The 15,074-nt window shown below is 44.1% G+C and overlaps 1 protein-coding gene across 2 annotated transcripts; it reads right to left on the minus strand.

Annotated features, from left to right (window-relative positions):
* Positions 1–698: 698 nt before the first annotated feature.
* Positions 699–13,452, minus strand: LOC109639512 (protein FAM83G-like). 2 transcript variants are annotated; one of them, XM_069525408.1, is made up of 6 exons: positions 12,664–13,452; positions 10,990–11,157; positions 7,814–7,938; positions 4,278–7,212; positions 4,030–4,096; positions 2,370–2,725 (listed from the first exon to the last, which is right to left on the minus strand). In XM_069525408.1, exons 1-5 carry the CDS (start codon positions 13,114–13,116, stop codon positions 4,079–4,081), a joined length of 3,699 nt encoding a protein of 1,232 aa, XP_069381509.1. In that variant the 5' UTR covers positions 13,117–13,452; the 3' UTR covers positions 2,370–2,725; positions 4,030–4,078. The 2 variants fall into 2 exon arrangements, with proteins under 2 accessions (XP_069381508.1, XP_069381509.1); XM_069525407.1 differs by lacking the exon at positions 4,030–4,096 and having other exon boundaries at positions 699–2,725.
* Between the last annotated feature and the right edge of the window lie 1,622 nt (positions 13,453–15,074).

Below are 15,074 nucleotides of genomic sequence, written 5' to 3' on the forward strand. Positions count from 1 at the left end.
TCAACCCCTTCAGTTCTTCGTCAACACACTCCACAAACAATTGGTTGTATTTTTCTGTGTATCCAAAATATAAATTCAAGATGTCTTTGTCAGGTTTATTTCATTTCTCTTGAGATTCTGATCGTCAGGCCTCTTTTATAGTCGCCAAGTTATATAAGAATTGTTGCAGCATTTTGAGGTGGGAAATTATTTTGTCTGGTCTGTGAAAGTTGGTGTGTGTGTGCAGGTTTATATAACTTCCTACCTGACAATAAAGAAATCTCTCTGTCCATTTTCTCCTCCTCTTCCTAATCGTGCAAATTCAGGAGTCGATCAGCTGCGTCACGTGTCACCCACTTGTCACTGATTCCACAGCTCAGAAAACTTTAAAGGTCTGTGTCATTTCAAACGTTAAATGTTAAAAGTAATTTTTCTGTGAAGATCAATAATAAATCATTACCCCTGAAATCTTTGAGATCATTCTGAGCGCAGTGTTTACTACTGGAAATCTGATGACTCACAACCGTGGCTGACATAGATGGTATTTTCAGAATTGTACCGTGATATGAAAGATGACTAGAGATTACAGATAGTACCTCTTCTCGTCTTCTGCTTTGAGGTTTGCACGACGTCAGGTAGAGAGTTTCTCCGTGTCTGTCTCCGTCTCCAGTTTTTCCCAGGTCCAAAGGAAAGCCATCAATGCTCCACGATAATCTATGTCTCATATAAAGATGATTTAATTCATTCAACTATGCATAAACAAAAACACATTGCACAAGCAGCTGCAATGACAGATTTACAGAATCACCACAGTCAATGGTTAGGAAGAAAATACACAAATATTCAGCTGGTGCACAGATCGATTGTCTATCTCCCATAACAACACGACAGACTTTCTCACCCGATGGTTTAACCATCTGACAACACGCTGTTAGTTTATTGGTTCTTTCCCTCGGAAGAAACTCAAGGGCACCGTCTTTACCATAATCTGCAGGACATCCGTACCTTCAAGGCACCAACTCTGTCCTATGTGCTGTTCACTGTGACCCTGATGTTTCATTTTGGCCACAGACACTGGGACTTTGTCTTCCAGGCAAAACAAGCATTTTGAATGTAAATGGGATTTTGTGTAAACAAAGAATAAATCAATAACCTGACTCCTTTAGTGTTTTCGAAAAGGTCAGAACATTTTTGCATGAGCAGCTTTAGCCTTCAAATAAAGAATCGAAACACTTTTAATATACAGTTGCAGAAGATTCAGCTTGTTATAATACATATGTGGACCATTCAGCATAACTAACCACAACTATGAGTATTTCTATGTGTTTACCTGCCATTATGTTTGTTATATTTGTCGGCTCACACAGTGTAAGACTGGAGATATACTTCCCTTTAACTACACGCACACGTCATGGCTGCCTCACATACCCTGTGCCCATTTTGTTCGTTCATGCATCAGTGCTACGCATCTGCAAGTTGCTATACACAGATTAACTGTAGGGGGCAGTATGTGACTCCAGCGGTGCAATGTTTTGTATCTACATAACAAACTCAACACAGTCCTAATTTTGTGGAATACTGCAAGGAACATGTGCAGTAGACATCCTGTTGTCTACGTGAGCGTGTGGCTAAACAGCAAGTATCTCTCTCTCGCAATCCACTTTGTACCTCAAGAGCTATAATGAACCCATTTGCAAAGCATGCATGCAGCGCATGTGGCAGATAAGGAAATGAAAGGAACACAGAGAGATGTGCACAAAATGTCCAGTGACCAGTCCGACTAGAGGGAGAAGGGAGAGGGGGACCAAAAGTGCATTTGCTGGTAAAAGGCTGCAGTCTTGTTGTTTTGAGTAATGGTGTGTTCCCACCGAACGCAACACACATTTTTGTGAAGCCTTAAATGGGCAATTTGCACCACAGGATACTTTTTAGGCACAAATAAACAAACGGTGAGTATTCGCCTGTTCTCCTCCGCGTCATGCGTCTAATCGTGTCTTTGCATTGACTAATCGTGTCTTTGCATTGACTTTAATCTCGACACGTGAAAAAACTTGCGTCGCGTTCAATGTAAACGCACCATCTGGATTCGACAGTTGGACAATTCTTATACATTGTCCCTTTAAAATGTGTCGTCCATCAAACAAGACCAGATTAAAGCCACAAGTCACGGGTCAAAGTTCAAAGTTGAGTCATTCACTCAAACATTCAGCAGAGCCAGAGAGCAAACAAATGATGCAGAGTCTGACCAGGACACAAAACTGTTATTTTTGGCATTTCTTTCATTGAGTGCTTCCTGTGTCGGGTCCTGACCTTGTAAAGCTTTTCTTGAACATAAGGGCTGGGGGGGAGATTTTTTTTTTTTTTTTTTTTACAGAAGATGACCAGACTAGTAGGTGCTCTTACGGCTGGCGCTGCCTCCCCTGCTCTGTGCGGGCAGCCTGCTCATCTTGTCCTTCAGTCCCTTCAGGTTGTACAGCTTGCTAAAGGTGAGGGTAAACGGAGCCTTCCGTTCCTCCTGGTTCTGAAAATAAGGACGGAGCTGCGACTGCGTGTTTGAGTGCCTGTAGACAACAGAGGCCTGTGCTCTCGGGTAAAAATGCTGATTTGGCCACTGTCCGGTTCTCGCCCTGCTCTCAGCCACTGGAGGCAGTTGAGGGAGGAGGCCTTGGCTCCGGCTGTGGGAAACCTCAACCTGCTTCGGCCCAGTCACAGAAAGACCGCCGTCCTGCTGTTGTCGTCCTGGAGGCTAGGAAAAATAGCAGAGGAGAGGTATCAGTGCATTTGACTTGGGTTTCAATGAGGAATTATTTGTATTTATGATTTTCTAGTCTCGATGACCACTCACAGCACTTTACAGTACAGTACCTGCAATCTGCAATTCAGGGTGAAATCTGTACGCACACACATGCAGTTCTGAGTGATATAAAGGTTTTGTTGCAAATGGAAAAGAGACGTGTGTGGGTGCAAATGTGAGCTGTTTTATTATCACTTCTTTTTAATATTACATGACTTGAGTCAAAACGTGCCAACAGCACCTCACTGACTTAAAAAGGTGCAGACTCAGGCCAACACTGAGTGAGTTAGAGACGATCGCTCTTGCACGTTCGTTAATGATGCATCAGAGCGAGCGTGTGTGCCGCTTCATTAAAAGTGTGTCACTTTAATTCACACACAATCTTCTTGTTCAATAATGAAGAGGAAGTGTCGTGTGTTTCAACTTAGTGACGCTCCGCTGGTGCATACTTAAAATACCCAAACACACACACAGAAATGCTAAGCTAGTATAGTGCGTCTCATACATACATGATAGATCGATAGAGAGATGGGTTGAATGGACAGAGGGACGGACAGAGAGACAGACAGACAGACAGACAGACAGATCTCATGCTTATATTGGTCCAACTGTTATTTGGTAATGTACAGTGAAGAGTCTATGGCTCGAAAGTAATTAATATTTACTAACTTCATACGTAATTATTTATGATAAAACTAGATATACATGTTATATGAATAAAACCAACTTGTCACTTATGGTTAATGGTTAATTTTGAAAGATTAATTTAAGAGACACGCTCATTTGATTTCTTAGCACAAATTAAATGAGAATGTTGACACTTCTCTCATGGGTTGGCTAACGTAGCTGAGCACAGTCACTGGAGACACGGTGCAGCTAACCCGACTAAGTCTGAAGGGAGCAGGTTATGTGGCAGCTGCGAGTCGATGCCATGCAAACAGCAAAGATTCCAGGAAGTTACTCCTCATACCAAAAACCAGCCTGGCACAACCAGTTTGTTATTTCTAATCTTTGATTGTCTGCACAGATAAAACACACAAGATATAACATGTCGATCAGGCACCTGTAGACCAGGATGTTCTCCCAGGTTTCCAGTTGTTATCCTAACCTGGCTTCACCTTTTAGAACCACAATGGTACAGGCTATGTACAGGGTTTCAACAAGTTAAAATGAACACCAAGATGATTTAAATTTAAGATCTATGTCCCAGCATTAGTTACACTTTCGCATAATTGAAGATGTGATTGAGAAGTTACCTCGCAATCTACAGGCAAATACAGCAGGTATCCATATTCTTTCCCAGAGTCAAGATGAGTGTACCGTCTGTGATAAAGGTGGTTATCAGCATCATTTCATATTATTTAAATTTCTCACAATATTCTGGCCTCATCAACAAAACAAAACCAAACTCTTGATTGTAGTTTTATTACAGCGAGACATCATTAACAATACAAAAACAATACAAACAACTGCATGGAAGCATCTGCTGTCTCACTATTCATACCTTCTGTCTCTCAGTCTCTCTCGGTGACTGAGGTCTGTCTGTCCTCTGCACATCGCTGGGTCTCAGTGCTGCCTCGTCCTCTACCTGCTCTTCGTCTGGTCTCGCTCTGTTTGTGAACTGTCCCTTTGTCGTGTTATTGGCCAATTCTCCCAGAGTTCCTCCTCCATCGACCAGTCCCCGTTCTCTTGCCATGGCCTCATCGTGGCCTCTCCTCTCTGTAACATCTTTGAGTTTCATCATCTTTACATCTTTTTCTTTCTCATTGTCGGCTTCATTCTCAACCCAAGTAGTATTATTCATGTACACTGGACTAGCGGTAGTACAGGCTGCAGTATTTGGGGGATTTGTGTGCATGAAGCTATCGTGATCCACTGTTGTCCCGTAGTTGTTGTGACCCACTCTGTCGAACACAGGGTCGTTTAAAGGAGAACTGCTACATTCGTAATACTCGTCCGATGTGGTGGAGAGATTTGAGTCCCTCGGGGAGAAATACCCATCGGGCGTAGGTGTTCGAAAGTCTGGTGTGAACGCCCGTGGTTCTGGAGTGAGCATTTGTGAGTCAGGGGTGGGCGTGCGTGGAAGAAATCCGTCTGGAGTGGGGGTGCGTACGGGAGAAATAATTGGCTGCAACTGTCGCTCAGCAGTCAGTGAATGCCGGTCTGTCACGTGTGTGTCGGAGAGCTGGGGTCTTTCAGGAGTGTGGGACCCTGCCGATGCTTTAGGGGTCTGTTGAGATTCTTGAGTGTTAATACTGATGTGTGTGTTGTGTTTTGGCTTCATGTGTGTGAGCTGTGCTGATGTGACACCTTGCAGACTGTCTTTGGGTACGTGTGCGTTCATTGTGGCAGAATCAGGTGCATTCACTTCACAGTATAATATTCTCTGAGGTTCATGTGCTCTTGCAAGGTATGTTCTGCTCTGTATCACATCTTCACCTTTTTCATTTGGCACTTCAGCAGACTCAGAGCCTGTGAAGGTTTTTTCTGGTGCCTTGGTGTCTGTCTGTTCTGTGGCTACACATCCACTCTCCTTCTTTGGGAGGATTTCACTTTCTGATGGCGTCAAACTCTCTTGCTCAACTTCTTGTGGAGTTATTTCTTGAACATTCATACACTGTGCCTTTGGTGTGTCAGCAGTCAAACCCTCTGACTGGGCTTGTGGTTTGGTTTCAGTGGATGATTGTGTTGCTGCTCTGTCATCATGTGGTCCAACTGTTCCATCATCCTTCGTCTCTTGGGAAGACGCATTCTGCTTTTGTTGTAGAGCTTCTTCAGGATTTCCTGTGTTCTCAGCCTCCTCTTGAGCTCCTGTTTTGCTTCCACTGTTCTGCAGTTGTTGGACGCTCTCCGGCTCTTTTTCTGCTGGAGGCATCTGCGCAACATTTGCTGCATCAGATTCACTCCCTGGCCCAGTGCTGGCCGGGATCTCCTCTGGCAGCTTCTGGACTTCACTGGTGCTACTGCGTTTGACAATCAGACGGACAGTGCGAGGTTTGGGGATGGGTGCAATCAGGGTCGAAGGAGGGGATGCAGAGGACGGAGGGAGGGGAGGGTGCAGCGTTGTAGAAGAGGAGAGAGGAGGGGGAACGGAAGAGGAGCAGCTGGTGGAGGGCACAGAAGTAGATGTAGTGGAGGGCATGTGTTTTTTTTCAGAGAGGGGGGTGGAAGTGACAGGCGGAGGGTGCAGAGGAGAAGCAGAGGAGGTGGAAGTGACAGGCGGAGGATGCAGAGGAGGAGCAGAGGAGGTGGGAATGTGGCTGTGGAGAGTGGGATTCTGGACGTTGTGTGTCTGCGTGTGTGAATCTGCCTGTGACACCTCTGTCTTTGTTTGTGTGTGTTGTTCAGACTCACTCGACTCCGGGGTGTGTGTCCTGTGCACAGTGGCGCTCTGTGGGTTTAAACAAGGTTCTGCCTCTTTTTCAGCGTTTGATCCAGGGAGGGACTGTGGCTCAGGACTGCTTGTCGTTAAAGTTTGTGCGCTGTGTGAACTCTTGCCAGTGTTGGGAGTGGATGTGTTGCTGCTGGACTGAGAAGGCGTGTGTGCACTGAGCTGAGGTGTAGTGTTGTGACCTGTATCTTGGTTGGTGGGTGTGTTTGAATGCAGTTCACCTTCTGCGTCGAGAGCCTGATTTGTGTCTTTGACAGGTTCAGACTTTTGCCCCGTTGTGGATGATTTCTCTTTTGTTTTGATATCATCAGGCTCAGCACTCAGTTGTGTTGCCTGATTAACATCCACCACAGACTCTTCAGCGTTTGCTTTAGTTTGTGTTGTTGTCTGGTGTTTATCCGTCTCTTGATTAGGAGTTAACTGTCTGGGCTGGGCGACCTCTGGCAGGATTTCCTTGGGCATGCTGAATGGACTGCTAAACCTGATTGCTTGGCTTGTTTCAAACCTCTCAGATCGCTGCAGATGGACCTGAGTTGGTTTGCTGGCATCCCGAATGTTAATGAATCCAATTACATCACTAGGGGGGTCAGGCTCTGGCCAGGTGGGTAGATATGAGATCAAGCATGCCTTTTCTAAATTTTCTAAATTGGAAAGTCCAGGATGGAGGGGAGGAGCCTCCTGTGGAGCGTCTTTACTGCTCTTCCTCTGCCTCCTCTTCTTGCTTCCTGGGACTTCAGGGTCCTTGGAGTTCTCTGATTTTTGGGGCTCTTTCGGACCAGAGGACGGGGTCATATTAGGGCTCCCTGCCATAAGCACGGCATATTTAGGGTTGTACATTTTCCTTAAATCAGCAGCAGAAGGAGGGGCCACAGGGGCCGGCTGTTGGAGGGGCTCTTGCTCCGGTGCGGGCTCCGTGGCAACCTGCCGGAGGTCAACATAGCTGGAGTTAGCGTAAAGGAAGCGGAACAGCTGGTCGAAGGCATCCACTGCCTGGCCTGTAACCACGGTGATGAGGTTTCTGTCCAGCCGTGATGACATCCAAGTGAAACTACATGACATGAAAAAAGAAATGACTCTTCATTTACATTATACTGAGGCAGAGTAGACAGCGGTAACACAAGTTGGCTGATAGATCCATCACTCAAACTACACACAGTCTGCCAAGTGACATATTTCCTGTTGTTATAGCACTGTCAACTAATAAAGATGCAATTAATGTGTCTGAGATACAGAGATCAAACTTCTGCTCATGTCTAGTCACTGACGTATACAAAACATGGCTTTATGTTTGATCAGTTTCAGTAGATCTGTCCCTTTATTTTCTGCTGCCTTAAAACTGGAAGACTCTCTGTGTGTGATGTGGACGTTTACAGTCTTGATTTAACCAGAAGGACAGAGTCAAATCTAAACTTCATTGCAGATACTCTTATTTATGTTGTGCACCTGATACATTTACAACCAGTTTATCTAGTTTGAAGAGAATGCTACAGATCATTAAGAGGCAGTGCATTCTTTATGCAAATCTGTAAATCTGTCCACTTCACGCTCACAGACAAAAGACAGGTGGAGCACACAGAGATAATGTTTCTTTCATACGCCATCTCCTCCCTTAAAGTTGTCACTCACACACACACACTAAGGACACTGACCTGTACGACCCCGACACAGCTTTGGCTCCATCGACGAACATGAATCTGTGTCCCAGTTGCCCTTTGACCCTATAGCTTGACCGAGTGCAGAACTCTGATCCTTCTGAGCAGCGAACACGAAGGTGCTGCAACACACACACACACACACACACAGTGTATATTAGTCTTGTGATGTGCAAAAAGGTTGCACAACGTTAACAGCAATTACTTCATCTACCTATAAAATACGATCAGAACAAATATTCATAACATCTAGTTTCAAGCTCGGAAGGAACTAAAATGACTTTTTATGATTTTATGTGGTGACCTTATTTTCCCCTTTGAATATTCATTGATGAATGGTCAGGGTTTAAACAAATAAAAACACTATCTGACAGGAATCAGTTTATGATCTATGGTTGCATTTAAAAGCAAAAAAAAACCCTGAACTGTTGACAAATGCAAGTCAGTTCCGTAAACATCCGTTAACTTTTATCTAGAGATGATATGTTGTAAAGTATTTGCTCACTAAGCCTTTGCACACTATTTCTTTGCAGAGCCTTTGTGTGTGTGTGTGTGGGTGTGTGCACTCATTTGTCTATTTGCTTTCCTACATTGTGCACTCAGTCTCTTTGTCAGACTGCACAGTAATATCTTCAATGAGTGGCAGTGGTAACATTTAACTAACATTCATGATAACAACCGTGTGGTATAATGTTGTAGTTATAAAAACAGCATTTCAGATAAGAGAGTGTGTGCGATTTTGTTTCTTTCCTCAGGACAGAACAGAGGTAAGTGCAGCAGACATTGATGACAAGGTATTTGTCCTATTTTAAGACTCCTTCACATGAATGAGCAGCCTCCTTTTCAAGATGTCTGGAGGAAATGACAAGTCACTGTGGCCTTCCCATAATCATAAGGTGATCCTTTTGGGCATAAACTGGAAATATAATGTGATAACACCGTGTTTTCAAAATGTTTGGTTCCGTATGATTTTCCTACAAGGTGTAAATTGTAGAATCCCAGAAGAAACTCCACTGTCGTGGCACTGCTGAACTGTCTGAGGTCCCTTTCTCTTGTGCTACCGGGAGATTTTAACTCAATGAACCACCCTGGGGCCACCTCCACCCACCATTATTTTGGCTGTTGTAAGTTTACACACTGACCAGCACATTTTGACAGAGGCGGAGGTTCTCTGAAGTCGCAACTTCTCGTGCGAGGTGTCTCAGAGGAGCCAGGCCCTGAGCTGTGAGGCAGCCAAGAATTCACGGAAGCAATTGTTTTGATGCAGCATATTATTCCTTGTATGGTGTGCCCCCCCCCCCCCCCCCTTTAGAAATACTTAACTTCCTCCTCTCCCACCCTTTGCTTTCTGTTTCCCTCAGTACATTCCTTTGGATAAGTGATTAGATAAAATCAGCAAATTGCATTTCTGGGTGTGTCTCTGCAGCTCTGACTCGTGAATGAAGATCACTTACACTGTCATGCAAACAATCTTATGTGAATAAACAACCAGCGAACAGCAAACAACAGAGAACAGCATCCCAGCGAAATGAGACATCATCCATTTTGTTAAAATCCTCAAACTGAGCTTGAAGCACACATCTGTCAGGTTTGAAGGATCACTGTAACAGGCGTGTAAAATACCCAGAAACCTCATTGCACAAATGGAATCTGGCACCTCTTTGCCGGCGTTAACTCATCAGCGCCTCCTCCCATCTTATCTATCAACTCCTCCACCTGCTCCTCCTGTTGTCACTTCCAGTAAAAACTCAAGCTGTTCTCGAGCTGTCACACCTGTCCTCTCCCCTTCTGCCGGTCAACCTGCAGCTCAGCCTCAGCTCACAGACTTGGTACCATGGGGTATTTTGTATCAGCTGTGCTCCGGGCGATCGAATTTTCTGGGATACCACGTAGTACCCACAATGATAACCCGTGTCAAATGTCAAATACTTATGTCGGAGTACCGTGAATAACCTAAATGGTTATACACTTGATCTGGAGAATAAATCCCTGCAGTGTTTTAAAGGATATGACCAAGATATGAGTCTTGCTCTCGGTTTATCAGCAGTCAAACACCTCACTGTGCTCCATTAAACCACTGAATCGATTTCTAATCAAATTTATTTTATGGTAACTTCAGGCTACATGTGAACTGCACAGCTGTGTTATTGTCTGTGGGTTTGTAAACAGATATTCAATGACAAAAAAACTTGCAATTGAGGAAAAGGGAATAAAACTGGATCCAGACAATATCTCTGAGAATGTCAGCTTCATTCACTTGTCATGCCTTAACTGTCACACGTGACTGTGGTATTTCCTGTTGTTTCGCCTATAGCCCAGATCCAGATGGTGCTGAAGGTCTGTCAGCCTCTTTCTGTCTTTATGTTTTACTCTAGCGAGCTTGTGTCTTACATTCAAGTATGTCTGCCTGTTTCTTTATATCTCCATAATCTTTAAATGTGTGAGTCTATGTGTGTTTGTACACGTGCAGATAATCTGTTTTTTATGCATCTCTTGTGTTCTCCTACAGGGCTTTGCATCTTCAGTGTCTCACGTCTGCCAAACACGGATTTAAAGCAACGTATGATCAACACCACTTTGAATATAAGATCTTTTAAACTGTCTCCTTGGAGAAAGTAGAACAACTCAGCAACTGGAAGCTGTTCGTTGTTTGAACCCTTGTGCGTGTGAGGGAGAGAAAAGTGCGGATAGGTGAGATGAGGGCACATGCAGATGAGTTGTGCTTTCACTTTTCCATTTGTAATTCATATCTCTTGACTTCAGTTGCATGTCTTATCTTGTCTTTCTGTTTTTTTTTCCACAAGATAATTGTTTAAGTCTCAAAATGAGGCTGTTTTGCACAAAAGGTTTAGATACACATAAAATACTGGTGCATTTCTGAACATGTAGGAATTCTTCCCACAGGTAAAAGAGTTGCTCTCCATTTGTTGCTCTCCATTTGTGACACATAAAGGAACTATAACATTTTATCATGAAATAAGGATTACCATGAAATGTGGTCCCCATAAGAATCTGTTTGGAAAATTGCTGTGTAATTTACTGACCGCAAACACTTCCGGCGCCCTAAATGGATTATGTTCTCATTTTATTATTAATTTAGACGTTTTCAATAAGGCTAGACATCATCTCACTATGCAGAAAGTACCAAGAGATGAGGGGTGGTACCGGCTCACCTTGAGGTGCCCGGCGTGCATGTTGGCCCTCTGACACATGGACAGGAAATGAGGTAGACTTGTGCGCTCCAACAGGATGTAGACAGAAACCCTCTTCTTGAAACCAGCGTCGAGCAAATCTCTGAAGATGTCGACATCAGTAAAGACATCCATGACCACTGCAATCACCTTGAGAACACACAGTATAGTTCATATGTGCTGTATATACTGCAGGTCCTGCATGTCAATTCATAAAAACATGCACACGTGCAGTATAGGATCTGCACACAGGCATGAAGTCTCTGACTATTCTTGTACTTGTGCATGCAAACGTTGTACAATAGTTTCCTCTTCTGCCAAAAAACTAATTGAAGTTGTTCCACCGGTTTAAGATAAATATCATCACTCAAATTTTCCTTTAATGACATCGATTAAGGGAAGTTACGACTGTTTCCCCAGCGCTCATATGACCCAGATTTCTTTTTTCCTGTCAGATGCTCTCTGGGGACATGCCCATAGGAAGTTGCGGGGAAACAACACACATCTCTGAGCTGCTAAGAAATAAAATGTGTCATAAACTTGCGCTTTACGATGAGTCAGTCACACTAACTGACATGCAACCTGGAAGTGATGCAGGTATCGAGCTTAGAGAGCTCCCATGTTGCCGGTGGAAGGTGAGTTGCGACACACGTCTGATAAAGGGAGTTGCACTTTACTCTTGACTGTCTCCTGTGCCATGTGATCAGCTCTGTGTACTCTGACCTCATACTCACACAGAGCCAAGGATGTTCAAGGTAAATACTACAGTTAATATTTTGAATGGGTACAGCAGGCCACAAAAATTAATCAGTGGATAAATTCAACAGCCATGAGAGTTCTTAAGAGGCCTGTAAAATCAACACGCCACATTTATCTAGCCAGTAAAAGGAACTTGAGCAAGAGTTGCATTTGCTGACAGGATCTTTGGCTTTGATGCAAGGCATGAGAACCAGAGAGCGTCCGGTCGATACAGCACAGATACAGGGGAGCAGAATATTCATAAGGGTTCTATAAAGGTCTAAAACAAGCAGGATGAATATTTCACAACATGTCCTCAAATAACCTACACTGATGATTCAAATGTAAAAAAAAAGGAAAATAGGATTATGTTAGGGGTGGCTATTTTACATAGTTTTCAACGTATATTTTTTACATCTTGCTTAGTGTGTTATGTGCCTCATACCTTGCTGCTGTAACACTGGAATTTCCCAGTTTGGGATCAATAAAGTTCATCCATCCATCTATCCATTGTGTTACATATTCATCCATCCATCTATCCATTGAGTTACATATTCATCCATCCATCCATCCATTGTGTTATATATCCATCCATCCATCTATCCATTGTGTTACATATTCATCCATCCATCTATCCATTGTGTTACATATTCATCCATCCATCCATCCATTGTTTTATATATCCATCCATCCATCTATCCATTGTGTTACATATTCATCCATCCATCTATCCATTGTGTTACATATTCATCCATCCATCTATCCATTGTTTTACATATCCCTCCATCCATCCATCCATCCATTGTAATACATATCCATTCATCCCTCCATCGTTATCTACCTGCATACATCCATCAACCATTTATCTGTATCAATCCATCAATAAATACCCCCCCCCCCCCCACAACCACCACGTACCTTCTGCGCCTGCGCAATCATCTTCCTCACAACCTCTTTGATGTGCGTCTGACCCTCCAGCGGTGGCTGCGCGTACACGGTGGCGCGCGTCACCCCCCGGTACGAGTCACTGTCGGGCCAGCCCAGGTCCATCTGCGGGACAGAGGTGTCCGACAGCTCGGGCCAGTAGTGCAGTGACAGCGGGGGCTCGTCGTCCTCCGCGTCCCCCGGGTAAAGCTCCGAGCCCGGGTCGTAGGGCTCCACCGCCGCGGCCAGAGCCTCCATCTCCGGCTCCGAGAGGAAACCCCGCAGGCCTCGTTCCTGCTGGAGCTTGACCAGCGCCTCGCGACCATCCCGCAGGAAAGCCTCGAGCGCGAGCCTCTGGTCCTCACAGTACAGGAACTCCACTTTGGACTCATGCGTGCGCGGGTTCACGTGGTTGTCGTCAAGACACTGGAGCTGGGACAGAGCCATGACCAGAACCAGAACCCTCCAGAGAACCAGAACCCTCCAGAGAACCAGAACACTTCAGAGGAACACACTTCAGGAACTTCTCCACTCTCCGGAGGAAGGAGCCGCATTAACGCGTCGCCTCGAGTCGAAGCAGCCGAGCAGCAGGTCTCCAGACACCGACAACAACTTCATGAGGTCCGCTGCTCCTCCCGTGACCCGCTCCATTAGCACTCAGACATGACGGAGTGAACGAGACACACAAACACACACACACTCATCCCGCCGGCGGCACCGCCCGACAGGTGTTACCCTGACAGACAAAACACACCCACCCTCACACTGAGCAGGAACATGCACACCTCTGTCACGTGGCCTGTAGGGCTCTCCAACAAGTGTGTGTGCGTGCGTGCGTGTATCTTTGTTAGGACCCTTTATATACAGTCTATGGTCTAGAGACCTTTCAGAGTGAGGGCCGTCCTCACTTTTAGTGTGAGGGTCAAGGGGAAATGGGTTTAGGTATGGTTAGGTTTAGGTTATAGTTAGATTAAGGGTTAGTTTGGGTTAAGGTTATAGTTCGGTTTATGTTGGGTTTAGATTATGGATAGGGTAAGGTTTAGTTTGGGGTTAGATTATGGTTAGGGTTGGATTTAGGTTATAGTTAGATTAAGGGTTGGGTTGGGTTTAGGTTATAGTTAGGGTAAGGGTTAGTTTGGGTTAAGGTTATAGTTCGGTTTATGTTGGGTTTAGGTTATAGTTAGGGTAAGGGTTAGATTATGGCTAGGGTAAGGTTTAGTTCAGGGTTAGATTATGGTTAGGTTTAGGTTATAGTTAGATTAAGGGTTAGGTTGGGTTTAGGTTATAGTTAGGGTAAGGGTTATATTATAGTTAGGGTAAGGTTTAGTTTGGGGTTAGATTATGGTTACGATAGGGTTAGATTTTAGTTTAGATTAACGTTATGGTTAGGTTGTGTTTAAAATAAAGGGTTAAGTTGGGTTTAGGTTAAAGCTAAAGTAAGGGTTAGGTTGGGTATATGTTATGGTTAGAATTGGGTTTAGATTATGGTAAGCGGTTTGGTTAAGAGGTAGGTTGGGGTTAAAACGCAGCACTCTGTGTTTGTTTGTGTGAGCATGTCCTGGACTAAGAACAGGAAATACAGATGGCATCTGAGTTTGACTGGAGAAAAAAGCGATTAAATGAAGCTGTCCCTCTTTTCCTGAACTGCTTTAAAGCTTCAATCTGTCAGTTCCATATATACCCACCTGAAAACCATCAGCATATCATACACAACCTGCGCGGGGCTGTTTTACCTGTTCCGTCTTGTTTCTTCACTCTCCTGCCAGGAGGGGAGGAGAGTGTTTGGAAAAGATCAAGCTGAACCACATAATTACTTACAAAGAATTACAGAGACAAGGTTGGGATTTCTAAAACATTAACTGGAGGGGACAGACCATAAAATAACAAAAATTAAAAATAACTACAAGAATGTTCAGTATCTATTTCATGTCCTGAACAATAATCTCCACTGACATGCGAATATTAAACCACCACCTTCAGTTTTGGTTTCACTGCACATTAGTGAAATTCAACTAAATTACACCTTGGTGACACTAACAAGTTAACCACAGTTATATACATGCAACCGTCAAAGGAAGATATGTCTTCACAAGAACAACGGCCAACTCAAACACATAGCCTCAGGGTTTGCAGGGTAGTTATATATATATATATCTTTCATGTTTGAATAAGTTTAAATAACCTAACCTCACTTGATTAACAGTCACATGAGGTTTGATCTCTGCGGCTGTGCGAGATGTACGCCATTATCTACTCTGTGTGACAGAAAGACGGGATTACTCTGAAGGTTGTAACTTTGCCTTAGGGGCGTACTATAGCATGTTGGGAGGTACGCATCAGTCACAAAGTCTAAACGAACATGCATTATTCATTTACTGTGGTTAACATATGTTGTTGCCTTCAGG

The sequence above is a fragment of the Paralichthys olivaceus genome, chromosome 5 (genome assembly GCF_024713975.1).
Source record: "Paralichthys olivaceus isolate ysfri-2021 chromosome 5, ASM2471397v2, whole genome shotgun sequence".
In the NCBI taxonomy this organism is placed as follows: Eukaryota; Metazoa; Chordata; class Actinopteri; order Pleuronectiformes; family Paralichthyidae; genus Paralichthys; species Paralichthys olivaceus.